The sequence below is a fragment of the Choloepus didactylus genome, chromosome 17 (assembly GCF_015220235.1).
Source record: "Choloepus didactylus isolate mChoDid1 chromosome 17, mChoDid1.pri, whole genome shotgun sequence".
In the NCBI taxonomy this organism is placed as follows: Eukaryota; Metazoa; Chordata; class Mammalia; order Pilosa; family Megalonychidae; genus Choloepus; species Choloepus didactylus.
The window spans coordinates 53565984-53581775 of record NC_051323.1 but is presented as its reverse complement, the minus strand read 5'-3'; the positions used below and the strand labels follow the sequence as shown (position 1 = coordinate 53581775).

General features: G+C 36.3%; 1 protein-coding gene across 1 annotated transcript in view; it reads right to left on the bottom strand.

The window, feature by feature from the left end:
• Positions 1-15792, bottom strand: part of DHX57 (DExH-box helicase 57) — a 69297-nt gene that overhangs the window by 13565 nt on the left and 39940 nt on the right. Inside the window, 5 exon segments of the mRNA XM_037807159.1 lie at positions 3536-3812; positions 5314-5514; positions 5997-6170; positions 6810-6906; positions 10397-10513. Coding sequence (XP_037663087.1) covers positions 3536-3812; positions 5314-5514; positions 5997-6170; positions 6810-6906; positions 10397-10513 — 866 coding nt within the window.

Here is a 15792-nt window from a genome sequence, read left to right as displayed (position 1 = left end):
AAACTGTGGAACTATAACCTATAATATTCTTTGAAATTTGCTCTCTAACTACTTGTTAAATTGCACTTGAAAAGTTATCACTTCTATGTATATACGTTATATTCTACAATAAAAATATAATTTAAAAAAAAGCATCAGATTGTAAAGGAAAAGACAAACTATCTCTATTTGCAAATGACATGATATAGAAAATCCTAAAGAATCCGTTAAAAAACTGTGAGAACTAATGAGGTTCAGCAAGGTTGGAAGATACAATCAATATATAAAAATCACTGTATTTCTCTATACACCAATGAAAATTCCATTTATAAAGCATCAAAAAGAATAAAATACTGAGAAATATATTTAACAAAAGAAGTGTAAAACATATACTCTGAAAACTATAAAACATTGTTGAAAGAAATTAAAGACGTTAATAAATGGAACGACATCCCATGCTCATGGATCCAAAGACTTAACTATTATTAAGATGGTAATATTCTCCAAATTGATCTACAAATTCAACACAATCCCTATTAGAATTCCAGCTGGCTTCTCTGCAAAAATTGACAAACTGATTCTAAAATCCATACACAAAAGCAAGGGACACAGAATAGCCAGAACAATCTTAAAAAAGAGGAACAAAGTAGGAGGGCTCATATTTCCTGATTTCAAAATTTACTACAAAGCTCCAGTAATCAAGACAGTGTAGTACTAGCATAAGGACAGACACATAAATCAATGGAATCAAATTGAGAGTCCAGAAATAAACCTAAATATCTATGGTAAAATGATTTTTAACAAGGGTGCCAAGACCATTCAATGGGGGAAAACAGTCTTTTCAACAAATAGTGCTGGGACATCTGGACAGCCATATGTAAAAGAATGAAGGGGAACCCTCATCTCACACCATATATAAATTTAACCCAAAATGAATCAAAGACATAAATGTAAGAGGTAAACCTATAAAAAACTCTTAGAAGGAAACAGGTGTAAATCTTCAGGACCTTGGATTTGGCAATGGATTCTCAGATATGACACCTAAAGCATGAGCAACAAAAGAAAAAATAGATAAATTGGACTTCATCAAAATTAAAAACTTTTATGCTTCAAAGGATACTATCAAAAAACTGAAAAAACATACAAATAAACAGAACAAAACACAGAGAATAGGAGAACACATTCATCATTTCCTTCTAAGGCCTCATCAGAAGTACCTTTAGCATCCATATTTCTACCAACAGACTCTTCAAAGCAAGCTAGGCCTTTTCTATCAAGCACCTCATGATTCTCCCAGCCTCTACCCATTACCCAATCCCAAAGCTGTTTCCACATTTTTGGTATTTGCAATAGCAGCACCCCTGTCTCTTGGTACCAAAATCTGTTTTAGTTTCCTAGGCTGCTCAAGCAAATATTATGAAGTGGGTTGGCTTAAGCAATGGGAATTTATTAACTCATGATTTTGAGGCCAGGAAAATATCCAAATCAAGGCATCATCAAGGCGATGTTTTCTCCCCAAAGACTGTGGTGTTCTGGGACTGGGATCCATCGATCACTGGCTCCTCTGTCACATGGCACGGTACATAGTAGTGTCTTCCTTCTCTTCTGGGTTCTGTTTCAGCCTCTTGCTTCTGGTGGCTTTTTCGCTCTCATGACTGAATTCATTCCACTTATAAAGGACTCCAGCAACATTTTTAAGACCCACCCTGATTGGGCTGGGCCACACATACCTTAACTAAAGGAACCTCATCAAAATGTCCTACTTACAATCTGTTCACATCCACAGGAATGGATTAAATTTAAGAACGTGTTTTTCTGGGGTACATACAGCTTCAATCCACAACAGTGAGGATATGGAGAAATCAGAACCCTCACAAATGGCTGGTGGGAATGTAAAATGATGCAACCACTCTGGAAAACTGTCTGGCAGTTCCTCAAAAAGGTTAAACATACAGTCAATCCTCATTATTCAAGAATCCTATATTTCTGAATACACTTAACTTGCTAAAACTTATTTGTAACCCCCAAATCAGTAACCGTGGTGCTTTTGCAGTATTTGCGGACATGCACAGCATGGTGAAAACTTTGAGTTGCCTGACAAGCATGTTCCCAGATGAGGTTGAACAAGATGACACTCTGCCTTCTTATTTCAGCTCTCATATTATAAACAAGTGGTCCTTTTGTGATATATTTAGTACCATGTTTTTCCTATTTTTGTGCTTCTTGTTGCTGATTTTGCTGTTTAAAATGGCTCCCAAGTATAGTGCTGAAGTTCTGCCTAGTGTCCTAAGCACAAGTAGGCTGAGATGTCCTAAGCACAAGTAGGCTGAGATGTGCCTTATGGAAAAAATATGTGTGTTAGATAAGCGTCATTCAGGCATGAGTTAGTACTGTTGGCTGTGAGTTCAATGTTAAAATATCAACAATTTATTTTAAATGAGGTGTCTCTGAACAGAAACACACATAAACAAGGTTATGTATTGATCAGTTGATGAAAATGTGATGAGAGGCTCACAGGAAACTAAAACTGCATTTCCCGTAGGAGCAATTATTCAGCATTCACTAATTCAGGGTCTGTGGTGACTTTATAGAACACAATTACTATAAGTAATGAGAATCAGCTGAAGAGTTACCACTTGACGCAGCAGTTCTACTCCTAGGTACCAAGAAAAATGAAAATTTATGTCCACGCAAAAACTTGTACATAAATGTTTATAACGGTATTATTCATAATATAACCAAAAGGTAGAAACAATCCATTAAGAATGGATAAACAAAATGTGGTATATCCATTTAATAGATTTGGCCATAACAAGGAATGAAGGACTGATACATGCTACAACATGAACCTTGAAAGTATGCCAAGTAAAAGAAGCCAGTCGAGAAAGACCACGTTAAAAAAAGAAAAAAAGACCACATAATGTATGACTCAATTAACACAAAATGTCCAAAATAGGCAAATAAATAAAGATCGAAAATAGATCTGTGATTGCCTAAGGCTGTCAGGCTAGCGGGAGAGGGAGGTGATAACTAATGGGTATGGGATTTCTTTATGAGGGGATGAAAATGTTTTAAAATTGTGGCGATAGTTGCACTTATCTAGGAAAACTACTGAAACTGAAAACTAAAAACTACTGAATCATAACTTTAAATGGGTGAATTGTATGGTATGTGAATTATATTTTAATAAAGCTGTTTTTTAAAAAATAAAGGCAAAAATGGTCCCAAAGGAATCAAATGAATTTACTGTCTTTCAAAATATGCAGGGACACACTTTGCTTGCTTGCATTTTCTGATTTTTCTATAATAAGCAAGTACAGCAGACAAAATAAAAAGCACATTTATATTATTTTCATAATTTAAATCACTAATTCTTAGTCTTTATTTGGGGCATGGACCTTTTTGAAGATCAGATGAAAGTTATGGACATTCTGTCCTGAAAAATTCACACAAAACATATTCACAAAAAAATTTTTAAGGGGCTCACCCCCACCCCCTTCCCAAAGTCCCTGAAGAGACTTATGGAGTCCAGTTTAGATGAATGTTGTTTACTTACAAAAGGAGACTTAAATGCCAAACTGGCAGCAATGGTGAGAGCAGGATCCAAACAGCGGAAGATGGACCCGAACAGCATCAATTTGCCAATTCTCACATCCACAGGCAGAGAGGCCAAGTGATATCCAAGAGGCGTCAATTTTTCATCTTGAGTTAATGCTCCCAAGTCTCGTAATCGTATTTTTGAGGCACGGAGAGAATCAGTATGTGGAGGTTCAATAAGCCAAGAGAATACAGACTGGAGATTATGAGTGTTAAACATCTCTAAAATTTTAATTCTGAAAAAAAGAAAATAAAATAATAATTTTTCAGTCTTAAATCTGGTGCGGTAACAGATAATTACTTTTTTTCTTGAGTGCGAATAATCTGTAATTTCCCAAATACATGCTTTAATAAACCACAAAGTACTTGTTTAAATCAATTTATAAAAAATCTCTGATGTCATCTATATCTCCTAACAATAAACTGCAGAAACACTTTCAGATTCAGAATTTGATAAAAATTCTCTGCATAAACTTTCAAAATGTTCCTTCTGTACCAGTTGGTTCAAATTATGTACTAAAATTCAAATGATCTACTTTTTCCTACATCTGCTAATTATCTATAAAATTAATCTGCATAGTGGCCTGCTTTTTTGATAGCTCTTAAATTAGTTGTTTAGGTTATGAACTTAAGCAACTTTTCAAAAGAGAAAATTCTAACGCGCATAAAATTTTGTCTACCTCACTTCAACCTCCCTTTGTAGCTGCCAACCTACATACGTATAGTTTTGCGTTTCTCTTAATGTGTACCTATTTGGTGCCTAGCTTTTTTCCAAATAAGTTGTTTCACTTTAAGATATGAATTGACATAATCTACTTACCGACATTTCAAATGGCTAAAAAAATATATGGATGACATGTTTTTCTATATAACTTACTTATCTACTGCTGTATATTTGTGTTGCTTTTAAATGATATGTACTACATATATTATATTACATTTCCCCCTTCTCTCACCCGCCATCATTGACCAATCAACTTCTAAAGCTCTCTCAAATCCCTTCACTCCTCTTCATTTGTGCTGCCTCTGCCTCTGGCCATCAGCTCTCCCAATTTCCTAAGAACAGACTATAGCACACAAAAGCAGGGGCTGTGTCTTTTTTTCTACAGTATCTCTAGTGCTTAGCCCAATACCTGGCAAAATACATTTGATGGATCAAAGAAGATCTATAACTTCTTTGTACAAGCAATTTTTTCCCCTTTGGGTTACCTTCTGTGGGCATATTTCCTCCTGTAATGACTGGATTAATGGGCTTTGATGGTTTTTAGAGTTCATATATCGTCAACCAAATCTTCATAAAAGTTGAACCAAACGTTCCCTAGCCTCGATAACAATGAGTTTAAGCATTCATTTAAAAAATCCGATTTTATGATATTTGTTCTTGTTTACCAGGCAAATAATGGTGTTTTCAAGTTGTTTTTGTTTACTTTGCTCTAATTGATCGTGAAGCAGTAGATTTTTCCCTGTGATGCTCTCTGGCGCCTTAGATTACTTTCCTGGCTTACAAATGTATTCTTAAGCTCTATTTTGGGGGCCCTCTGCAATGTAAGAGATCTTTGTATACAGAAAGTTGAAAAGAATAGTAAAGGCAACATTGAGGAACTCTTTCTTTGCAAATGAATGAGTTCATTCACATCCACTCGTAAAACTTGTATTAGGAACAAAATAATAGGAAACTTAAGGGGTGAAGAAAAATTTAGACCTTCTGGAAGCAGAACACAAAAATCAAGATGTTACCTTAGACAGAGCTGTTCCAATGGCACTCTTTGTATTTCTGGTAGCTGTTGCTTTAAAAGCTGGTGATTGTAGTGATGACTAGTGAATAAATGGAAGCAGACCCCAGAGGCAACACGGCCTGCTCGGCCTTTCCTTTGCAGAGCATTAGCTTGAGACACAAAAGTGTCCTCTAGACTTTCCATCCCTTTGCTGGCATCATATCTATAAATAAAAAGAAAATGTAAAAAAGAGAAAAAAGAGTTATTTTACAAAACATGGCCTTTATATGGCATGAGAACTACCTCACTTCTGAGGACGGACACAGTGACCTGTGCATTCTGGGACGGCTGAGCATCTGGCAGAAATACCTAGTGATGATGTCAAATGTTATCAAGTGCCAATACCTTCAGTTTCTTTAGTCAACTGTTTATTCATTAAAACTCATGTAAAAGCACATAAGAAAAAGAGAGGAAAAATAATCCATTGCCTTCAAGGTAAAACCTCAAACTTTCCACCTCCAGTTGACTCTAAGATTCATGGTGCTGGCTACATAAAATTAATCATACATCCATATACAGTTCTCATAAAGTTTTTTTTTTTCCAAATAGTGACCCATCTTGCTTAACAGTATTAGCCATAAATAGCTATGTCACCCTAAATGAGGCATTTTTTAGCCCCTTTCTTACATCACCAAAAGAGTATACCTCTTTTCTTTCATTTTTCCAGAATCGATGACATAGACAACATCATCGATGGTTATGGAGGTCTCAGCAATGTTGGTGGAAATAATAATCTTAGTTACACCTACAGGAGGTTTTACAAACACAGCCTGCTGCTCTTCACTGGATAGAGATGAATGAAGTGGATGAATAACACACCTACAAGAGCAAAAAAGCACATTAAGCCTAAGTAGCCCAAAGCACCGAAATCAGATCACAGTGGGTGAATTTCTATTAAGACTAACAAATATGACTCTAAGTAATAGAGACGGAAAGGCTCTTTGTAATTTTTACAAAATATTTATACAATTCTATGACCAAAAACCTTGCATCAACTTGGGAAAAACATAGGAGTGTAATTTGGTATTAAATAATCTAGAGAAATAAATAGCTGATTCTACAACTAACAAGCCTAGAACAAACTAACCAACAAGAATCTCCTCTTTTTTCTCAGCCTTTAAATACAGAGAAAGAGAAGTAGAGATGGTAATGCAAACTAAGAAACTTCAGTCTTATATCTCTTAGGACTGTTCACCTGTCAAATAGTTTTAACCTTAGATAGGAAGACACCCAGTATGTCTTGCCACTGGAAAAGAACCACTGAAAATTTTTTTCTCAAAATGGTAGCATTTCCTGGAGCAAAAAGGTTTCCCAATTTCCAGTTGGCATAAACAAACATATTCTTGAGGAGCAACAACTGAGTCTACAGAGGGTGATGGCTGTAAAAGAGATCCGTTCATTTATCTTTGTGTAACTGTAGCAGATATTGATTAAGGATATAGAAAGTAATTAACTTACCGTTTACTACGTCTGTTGTTGAAAAGAGAATTAGATTGTAGTTGTTCATAAAGCATTTTGATTTCTGCTAGACCCGGTAAAAATACAAGTACAGCACCTGGGTATAGAAAAAGAATCAATCTGACAAAAGGAAAAGCAAATATAGATGATAAAGTTCTTTTAAACCAAAAAAATCCATTAATCTGAGTATTTTGACTGTCAATTTTCTTTTCTTTGTAAGGTCCCAAAGGACTTAAATGAATACAAATTATGATTTTATATCTTCTCTGACTTAATAACTACAAAATGAATGTAGTATTATTATCCTTCAACAACAGGAAAAACTGAGGTGTGGAAAAATATAATGCCTTAAGTTATGTAAGAAGTCCTTAGCCAAAAGCCTACTTATAATTGTGCCTAAGAGTCACCCCCAGAGAATCTCTTTTGTTGCTCAGATGTGGCTCCTCTCTCTCTAAGCCCACTCAGCAGGTAAACTCACTGTCCTCCCCTCTACATGGGACATGACTCTCAGGGGTGTAAATCTTGCTGGCAACATGGGACATGATTCCTGGGGATGAACCTGGACTGGCATCGTGGGACTGAGAAAGCCTTCTTGACCAACAGGGGGAAGAGAAATGAAACGAAATAGTTTCAGTGGCTAAGAGATTTCAAATAGTTGAGAAGTCATTCTGGATGTTATTCTTATGCTATTATATAGATATCCCTTTCTAGTTTTTAGCATATTGGAATAGCTAGAAGGAAATACCTGAAACTGCTGAACTGTAACCCAGTAGCCATGATTCTTGAAGACGATTGTATAACTATGTAGCTGACATGGTGTGACTGTGTGATTGTGAAAACCTTGTGGCTCACACTCCTGTTATCCAGTGTATGAACAGAGAATTAGAAAAATGGGAACAAAAAGTAAATGAATAATAGGGGGGATGGGGGATGGGATATTTTGGGTGTTCTTCTTTTCTTATATTTTTGTTCTTGTTTTTATTTATTTTATTTTATTTATTTATTTAGTAATGAAAATGTTTAAAAATTGATTTTGGTGATGAATGTACTATATGATGGTACTGTGAATAACTGATTGAACACTGTGGATGATTGTAGGGTATATGAATATATCACAATAAAACTGAATTAAAAAAAAAAAAAAAAAAGAAGTCATTAGCCAAGCTCTTTAAACATACTTCTTCAGTGCACCGGCCACTGAAATTCTGTTTCTAAGAAAGTGTTGTCCTTCTATCCTTAAAAAATGGGATGTTTCTTCTCTCCATGAATAAATAAATTCCATAAAAATTTTAATAGAATTGAGAAAAACAAACTACAATTGGTTAACCTGGTAATTTAAATTCAGATGTATGTTGAAGAGACAGCCCATTAACAAAACATTTCATATTGACAGTTTATGGGCTTTTAAATTTTATTTATAATAAACAAGCTTATTTGTTTATAATAAAATAAGTAGTGATAACTGATTATAGTATATTTTGGTGCCAGGAGCAGACATTCAGCAATAGTTACCTTCTTTTGTTTTTGTTTATATTCAGATAGGGAAATTGATACCCTCTTCATTAGCTCCTCCTTTAGCACTGCAAATATTTATTGGGTGACAATGCCAGCTCAGTGCTAGGTGCAATGGGATATAACTCAAAGATCTGCCCACAAGGAACTTATGACCTATTATTTATCACAGTTATTCTCTCAACTAAATAAATAAGGATTCTAAATTATTAAGGAAATTGAATTCTGAAGTAAGAAGGCAAAAAAAATATCTTTCAGGATTTTTTTAATACTTTGTAATATACAATGAACATTCATACACATTAGCTCATTTGTTCCCCAGAGCCACCCATTAGGAAGATTGTTAGGAACCCTACTTTACAGATAAGACAATGCAATTGCAGAAGCTTGGCCAGGTCATGGAGTTAATCAAAGTGGAGCCTGAACACAAACCTTAGGGTTTCTGACACCAGATTCATGCTCTTTCTGTTACATACCCATGTTCCTGTCTACCCAAATGCCATAAGGGAGATAAAACTGTCTACATGAATGGGGAAAAATTGTCTATTTTTATGTGCCTTCTGATCTGTTCTTCCCTCATGGTTTGACCACCTGTGTCAGGGACATCTTTAATATTCACAAATATATCCCCAGCTCCCCAATTACTATATCCACTCTACTTTGAATTCAGGTAATTTTCTGACACTTCTTTCTGGCTGCTATGCTTAATTTTTTTCAGTAACATCCCAGTATCTTGGGATGAAACAAGATATTCAAGTACAGGGATAATACATTAGCCAACACTGGCTACTTGCCATAAGAAGAGAAACAAAGGCACTTCAAAATATTACGTGGATCACCAGTGTCTTCAGAAATACTGTGTGATGATTAACGTCTAAGCAAAGGAGAGAAGCCATACCCATTTCTCTTCAAGTATGGTATAATAAGCATATAATGTGATTTTAAAAAATCTACTACTCCATTTAATGATCACCTTAAGTTGGCTACCCTTCATCTATTCATGCCATAAATATTTACTCTGCACTTAAATGTGTTGGGCATTGTTCTAGGGTCTGAGAAATAGATGGTAAACGACAAATCCCTATTCTTAGGAAGGGAACATTCTACTGAAGGATACTGTCAGCCGACAAAACAATAATTTTGATAGTATTAAATGCTACAAAGAAAATGGAAACCATTTGAAGGTATTATGATAGAGTAAAGTGGGAGACAACAGTAGAAAGGGAGGTCAAGGAAACCTCTCTGGAGAGGTGGCATTTGAACAGAGACATGAATGATGTGAAGGGTTCAGTTATGAGAAGATCTGGGGAATCACACTCTGGGTATAAGGGACCACAAGTGAGGTAAGAAGGCCATTAGGACGGGAGGGCAGTAAGGGGGAAAGTAGAGATGGCTCTGTGTCAAAGTGGCAGTAGAAGTAACAGTGACAATAATAATGAGAATGATAAATATATTATCATTTTAATATTATCATTAGGAATGGCATTTACTGGGCATTAGCTGTATGCCAAGCACTGTGCTAAGAGCATTACATATGGTTTCTTTTAATTCTCAAATTAACTTTATGTAAGAGGATTTATTATCATCATTTTGAAAACAGGGAAACTGAAGCATAGAAAAGATCATTACTTTATCCAAGGTTACAGAATCCATGAGTAGCGGAGCTGGGAGGATTATCAGACTCTGAAGCCGTGCTCTTAGCCACAATGCCACGCGGCCTCCACAGGCAAAGTTTACGTATGATTAAAACACTCCTTACTAGACTCTCATTCAGCCAGGGACTGAGAGTTTAATATGAGGATCATTCAGGCCTTTGTTTCAGCTTTCTTCCCTTTGGACTTTGAATTGTTAACATTTTTTTTGCTTGGTGGGAGCAAGAAGAGTAGGTGACCCTCAAGGTAAAAGGTAAAATTTCCCACTGAAAAGCTAATAAGCAACTTTTACACCCAGGTGGGGATAAAGGGGTGAGGGTGGGGGCTCCAGGAGCAAGGCTGTCTCCAGAGTACCTATTACCTCAAAAGTAAGCTCTCTTCCCTTTGCCATCCCACACGTAAATGAAGACAAGAAGCAATTACCTGGAGGGTAGGTGTGTTTTCCGTCCACAATCCACTCTAATAAGGCCTCTATTAATTCAAGATTAACCTTTTCAAAATCCATGATGGACATTGTTTTGATGACTGATTTGCTAACCCCTGAAAGAAAGGTAAAACTCTGAAGGATAATTATATCTTATTCAAGACAATATGCCTGTGAACTAGGTGTGGGTCTTGATTTAATAATACGGATGTTCACATTTAGTATACTGAAATTAACTCTTTTTTTTTTAAAGTCTTTCAGAAAATACAGGCTCACCAGAAGGACTTTTTGCTTGTACAGTGACCCAGAAAACAGGCTCCTGCCCCTGCTGGAAAGGCCCAGATGGGCTACATTTAATTTTTCTCCTTCCTTCCCCTCCTTCACTTATCACACATTTATTGACAGCCTAAGTTCTGGAAACAAAACCCAATGTCAAATACATTTCAAAAACCCCTTCCAGATTCAATCAAATCATGAGTCAGATCAAAAGGAAGCTCAGGTAATAGCAACCCATGGAAATCAATGGAAAGAAACCACAGTTTTCAGCAGTATCTTTACAACAGTGACTCTTAAGCTTTAGGTTTCTTTGAGAAAAAAAAAAAAGTTATGGATCTCCTCTGGGAAAAAACAAAACAAAACAAAAAAAATACCACATGATTTTAATGGGTTCACCAACCCTCTACAATTTCCTTCTAACCATCTGAGGACCACAAAAGATACTAGGCCTTTGGTTTTGTAAATGAGAAGTTAGGATTTGGGGGATGATTATGATTATTGAATCATTATATAGATTTTCCTTTTTACTTTCTGGTATTTTACAGTAGACAGAGGGAAATACCTGGAGTCTCTGAACTGCAATCCAGCTGCCTTGATCTCTGATAATGATTGTATAGCCTTTATCTTGTGCCCTTGTGATTGTAAAAACCTTGTGACTGACTCTCACTTGCACCCATTTTATCCAGTTTTTCAACTTTAGAGTCTTAGATCACTAAAGACAGCCCCTAATATTTATTAATAAAGGGCCTTGAATCAGCCCAGAACTAACCCACCCCAATTCCAAGCTATTTATCTAACCAAAAGAGGCCCAGCTGACATGTGCAGTAGCTTAGCCTTTAACCTATAAGTCACCTATATCTCATTATAATACTAAAAAATCATGTCCATCATCGTATTAAGCCCACCATTTTCTTACATACGTTCTGTGACTAAGCATGTAATCAATCTGCACATGCTCAATAAATAGATCACCTCTAATTACATTATCTGGAGTCATTGTGTTCATTATCTTAAAACCTGCCCATCTTTTGATACTATAAAACTATCAGGGAGGCAGATTTTTAGGCCAATAGGACATCTGATCTCCTGCTTTGCACGTAGCAATAAACTCTCTCTTTGAAACCCTGGGGTCTCAGGAACTGGTCCTTTGAGCACATTGGGCAAAGAACACACCTCTTTTGTCAGGAAACAGTTTTACTATAAGCCTCAGCTTTTTAAGCAAATAGCAGAATGCAAGATGGCTGAAATGCAATGCAACAGGCAGAAACTGTCTGGAGCAAAGGTTTTAGAGCTCTAGAGATCGGGGGAGTGCTGTGCAACATCCAGGAAAGTGCAGGACGAAGACACAGAGAAGGTGTGGTAAGAGATCAGGAGTAACCCCCCTCAGCCTTGGCTCTTGGCACTCATCCCTGACTCTCAGGGTAGAAAGCTTCGGGGTCACTAATTCCTGGTGGGAGGGCAGACTAAAAGGGCAGTGGAGGTCCACTCTCCCAAGAACAGGGAGGGCCATGGTCTAGCATGTTTAATCTTTTGGCTGGCAAATTTGAACTATGGGGGATGGTGGCTTCAACTCGCTCTACTCAACATGCCTGTGTTGTTGACTGGAGCCAACAGGTAAGAAGAGCTTGCCTTCTGACGGCTGAGGGGAATAGGTTGCTGAAGAGCGCCATCTGCTGGCAGGCAGGAAAGGACACCTCTGGGAAAACATCTGAAAGGCTTTTGGGCAAAGAGGGCCATATGCTGGGCAGGCCAGGAAAGTACACCCTTGAGGAATGGATTAAAGTCTTTTTTGGGCATCTTTACCTGGCTCTCTGCATGGAGCCCTGTGGAACTGGTGTGTGCCCTGTTCATGAGTCCCAGGCCTAGCCCTGGTTGGGTAATACTGAAAAACCAAGTGTCAAAGAAGAGCAATAACACAAACCCAATCAACAACAAAAGATGTGACAGAAAGAGAATCTGACCTTCAGAATAAACTCATCAAGATAATCTGATGCCCAGACATCAGCAAAAAATAACAAGCCATATTAAGAAACAGGAAGATATTGCCCAGTCAAAGGAGCAAATCAAAGTCAGAGGAGATACAGAATCTGGAACAACTAATCAAAGGTGGCCAAACTAATCTCCTAAACCAATTCAAGGAGTTGGCTAAAGATTAAAGGATATAAAGAAGACACTGGGTGAGCATAAAGAAGAATTTAATAGCATGCAAAGAAAAACACCAGATCTAATGGGAATGAAAGGCACAACAGATGAAATTAAAAATACACTAGAGGCACATGACAACAGATTTAAAGAGGCATAAGAAAGGACCAGCGAACTAGAAGACAGAGCCTCCAAACTCAAGCAGACAAAAGAACAAATAGAGAAAAGAATGGAAAAAATTGAGCAGGATTTCAGGGAACCAACTGACAACAAGAAGTGCACAAACATTTACAACATGAGTGTCCCCACAAGGAGAAAATAAAGAAAAGGGGCAGAGGGAATATTTAAAGAAATAATGGCCAAGAACTTCTCAACTCTTATGAAAGGCATTGATATACATGTGCAAGAAGTGCAATGTACTCCAAACTGAATAAATCTAAGTAGACCTACTCCAAGGCAAATATTAATCAGAATGTCAAACGCCAATGATAAAGAGAGAATTCTGAAAACAGCAAGAGAAAACCAATTCATTAAATACAAGAGATGCCTGATAAGACTAAATGCTGATTTCGCATCAGAAACCCTGGAGGCAAGAAAGAAGTGGTATGATATACTCAAGATACTGAAAGAGAAAAATTGCCAGTCAAGAATTCTCTATCTGGAAAAACAGAGGGAGAGGTTAAGATATTTACAGATAAGTAGAGGCTGAGACAGTTCATTAGAAAGAGACCTGCCACACATGAAATACTAAAGGGAGTCCTGCAGGCTGAAAGGTAAGGACATGAGAGAGAGGTTTGGAGGCGAGTGTAGAAATGAAATGTAACAGTAAAGGTAACTAAAAAGGTATAAAGAGAGACAATAAGAGATGACATATAAAAGCGAAAGGATAAAATGTGTGAAGTCACTACTGTCATTACAGTAATAACAATTCAATGTTATTATCCATTCAAGATAATGGATCTAAACTCCCCAATCAAAAGGCATAGACTGGCAGAAATGGATTAAAAAATATGAGCCATCTATATGCTGTCTATAAAAGACTCACCTTAGACCTAAGGATACAAATAGGTTGAAAGTGAACATTTGGAAAAACTCAAACAGTATCAAAAAAAAAAAAGGCTGGGGTAGCTATACTAATATCAGACAAAACAGACTTTAAATGCAAAGTGTTATAAGAGATAAAGAAGGACATTACATATTAATAAAAGGGGCAATCCACCAAGAGGAAATAACAATCTTAAATATATATGCACCTAACCAGAGTGCCCCAAATACATGAGGCAAATACTAGCAAAACTGAAGGGAGAAATAGACATATCTACAATAATACTTGGAGACTTCAATACACTTACATCAATATATACAACATCTAGACAGATAATTGATAAGGAAACAGAACTTGAATAATTTGATAAATGAACTAGACCTAACAGACATATGCAAAGCAATGCATTCCAAAACAGCAGGACATATGTAAGTGCTCACGGAACATTCTCCAGGATAGATCATATGCTGGGGCACAAAACAGGTCTTAATAAGTTTAAAAAACAAATTATGCAAAGCACTTTCTCTGATCATAATGCAATGAAGGTGGAAATAAATCAAATGGAGAACTGGAAAATTCCCAAATACATGGAAGTTAAACAGCATGCTCTTAAACAATCAGTGGATCAAAGAAGACACTGCAAGAGAAATCAGTAAATATCTTGAGAAAAATGAAAACGACAACATAACATATCAAAACTTGTGGGATGACAGATGAGTAGAAAAATGGGAACAAAAACTAAATGAATTATGGGGGGGATGGGGAATGGGATGGCTTGGGTGTTCTTTTTTTTACTTGTATTTTTATTCTTATTTTAAGTTTTTTTGGAGTAATGAAAATGTTCCAAAATTGACTGTGGTGATGAATGCACAACTATATGTTAGTACTGTGAACAACTGATTGCACACTGTGCATGACTGTAGGGTATGTGACTATATCTCAATAAAACTGAATTAAAAAAAAAAAACCTATGAGATGCAGCAACGGCAGTGTTGAGAAGGAAATTTATAGCCCTAAATACCTACATTAAAAGGAAGAAAGAGCTAAAATCAAAAACCTAATTAAACACCTGGAGGAACTAGAAAAAAAAGCAACAGCAAATTAATCCCAAAACAAGCAGAAAGAAAGAAATAAGAAAGATTAGAGCAGAAACAAATGATATTGAGAACAAAAAACAATAGAGAGAATCAACAAAACCAAAGTATTTTGGTTCTTTGAAAAGATCAACAAAATTGATAAGCCCTTAGCTAGACTGACAAAGATAAAAGAGAGAAGATGCAAATAAATAAAATCAGAAATAAGGGGGGAACATTACTACTGACCCCACAGAAATAAAAAAGATATAAGTGAAAGGACACTAGAGAGTAACTTGAGTCCTAAGAAATAAAATACACTGGTAAAGTTAGCTACATATGTAAATATAAAAGTATATTTCTGGTCAGTACATTTTTCCTGTATTATTTAAATGATAGCTACATAAAATAATAAATCAATGGCAGCAGACATACAACATATAAAGATGTAATTTGTAAGAATAACAGGGTAGGGAATGGATCTATATAGGAGCAGTTTTTTTATAAGCTGGGAAGGCAGCAGTGGAGGAATTGAGCAACAAAATTACGACCTAGAAAACAGAAAATGGCAACCTAACTCCTTCCTTTTCAGTAATTACACCAGATATAAATCGGTTAAAAGGCTGAGATTGGCAGAACAGAGTAAGGAAACCATGAGTCAACTATCGCTGTGTACAAGAGACTCACTTTAGAACCAAAGACACAAATGTGATGATGAAAGTGAAAGAATGAAAAAAACACTCACTGAACAAACACTCACTGAAAGAGAACTGGAGTGGCCACATTAATATCACACATGGTAGACCTTAAGATAAAAATAGCTCTTAGAGATAAAGAAGGACATTATGTATTGATAAAG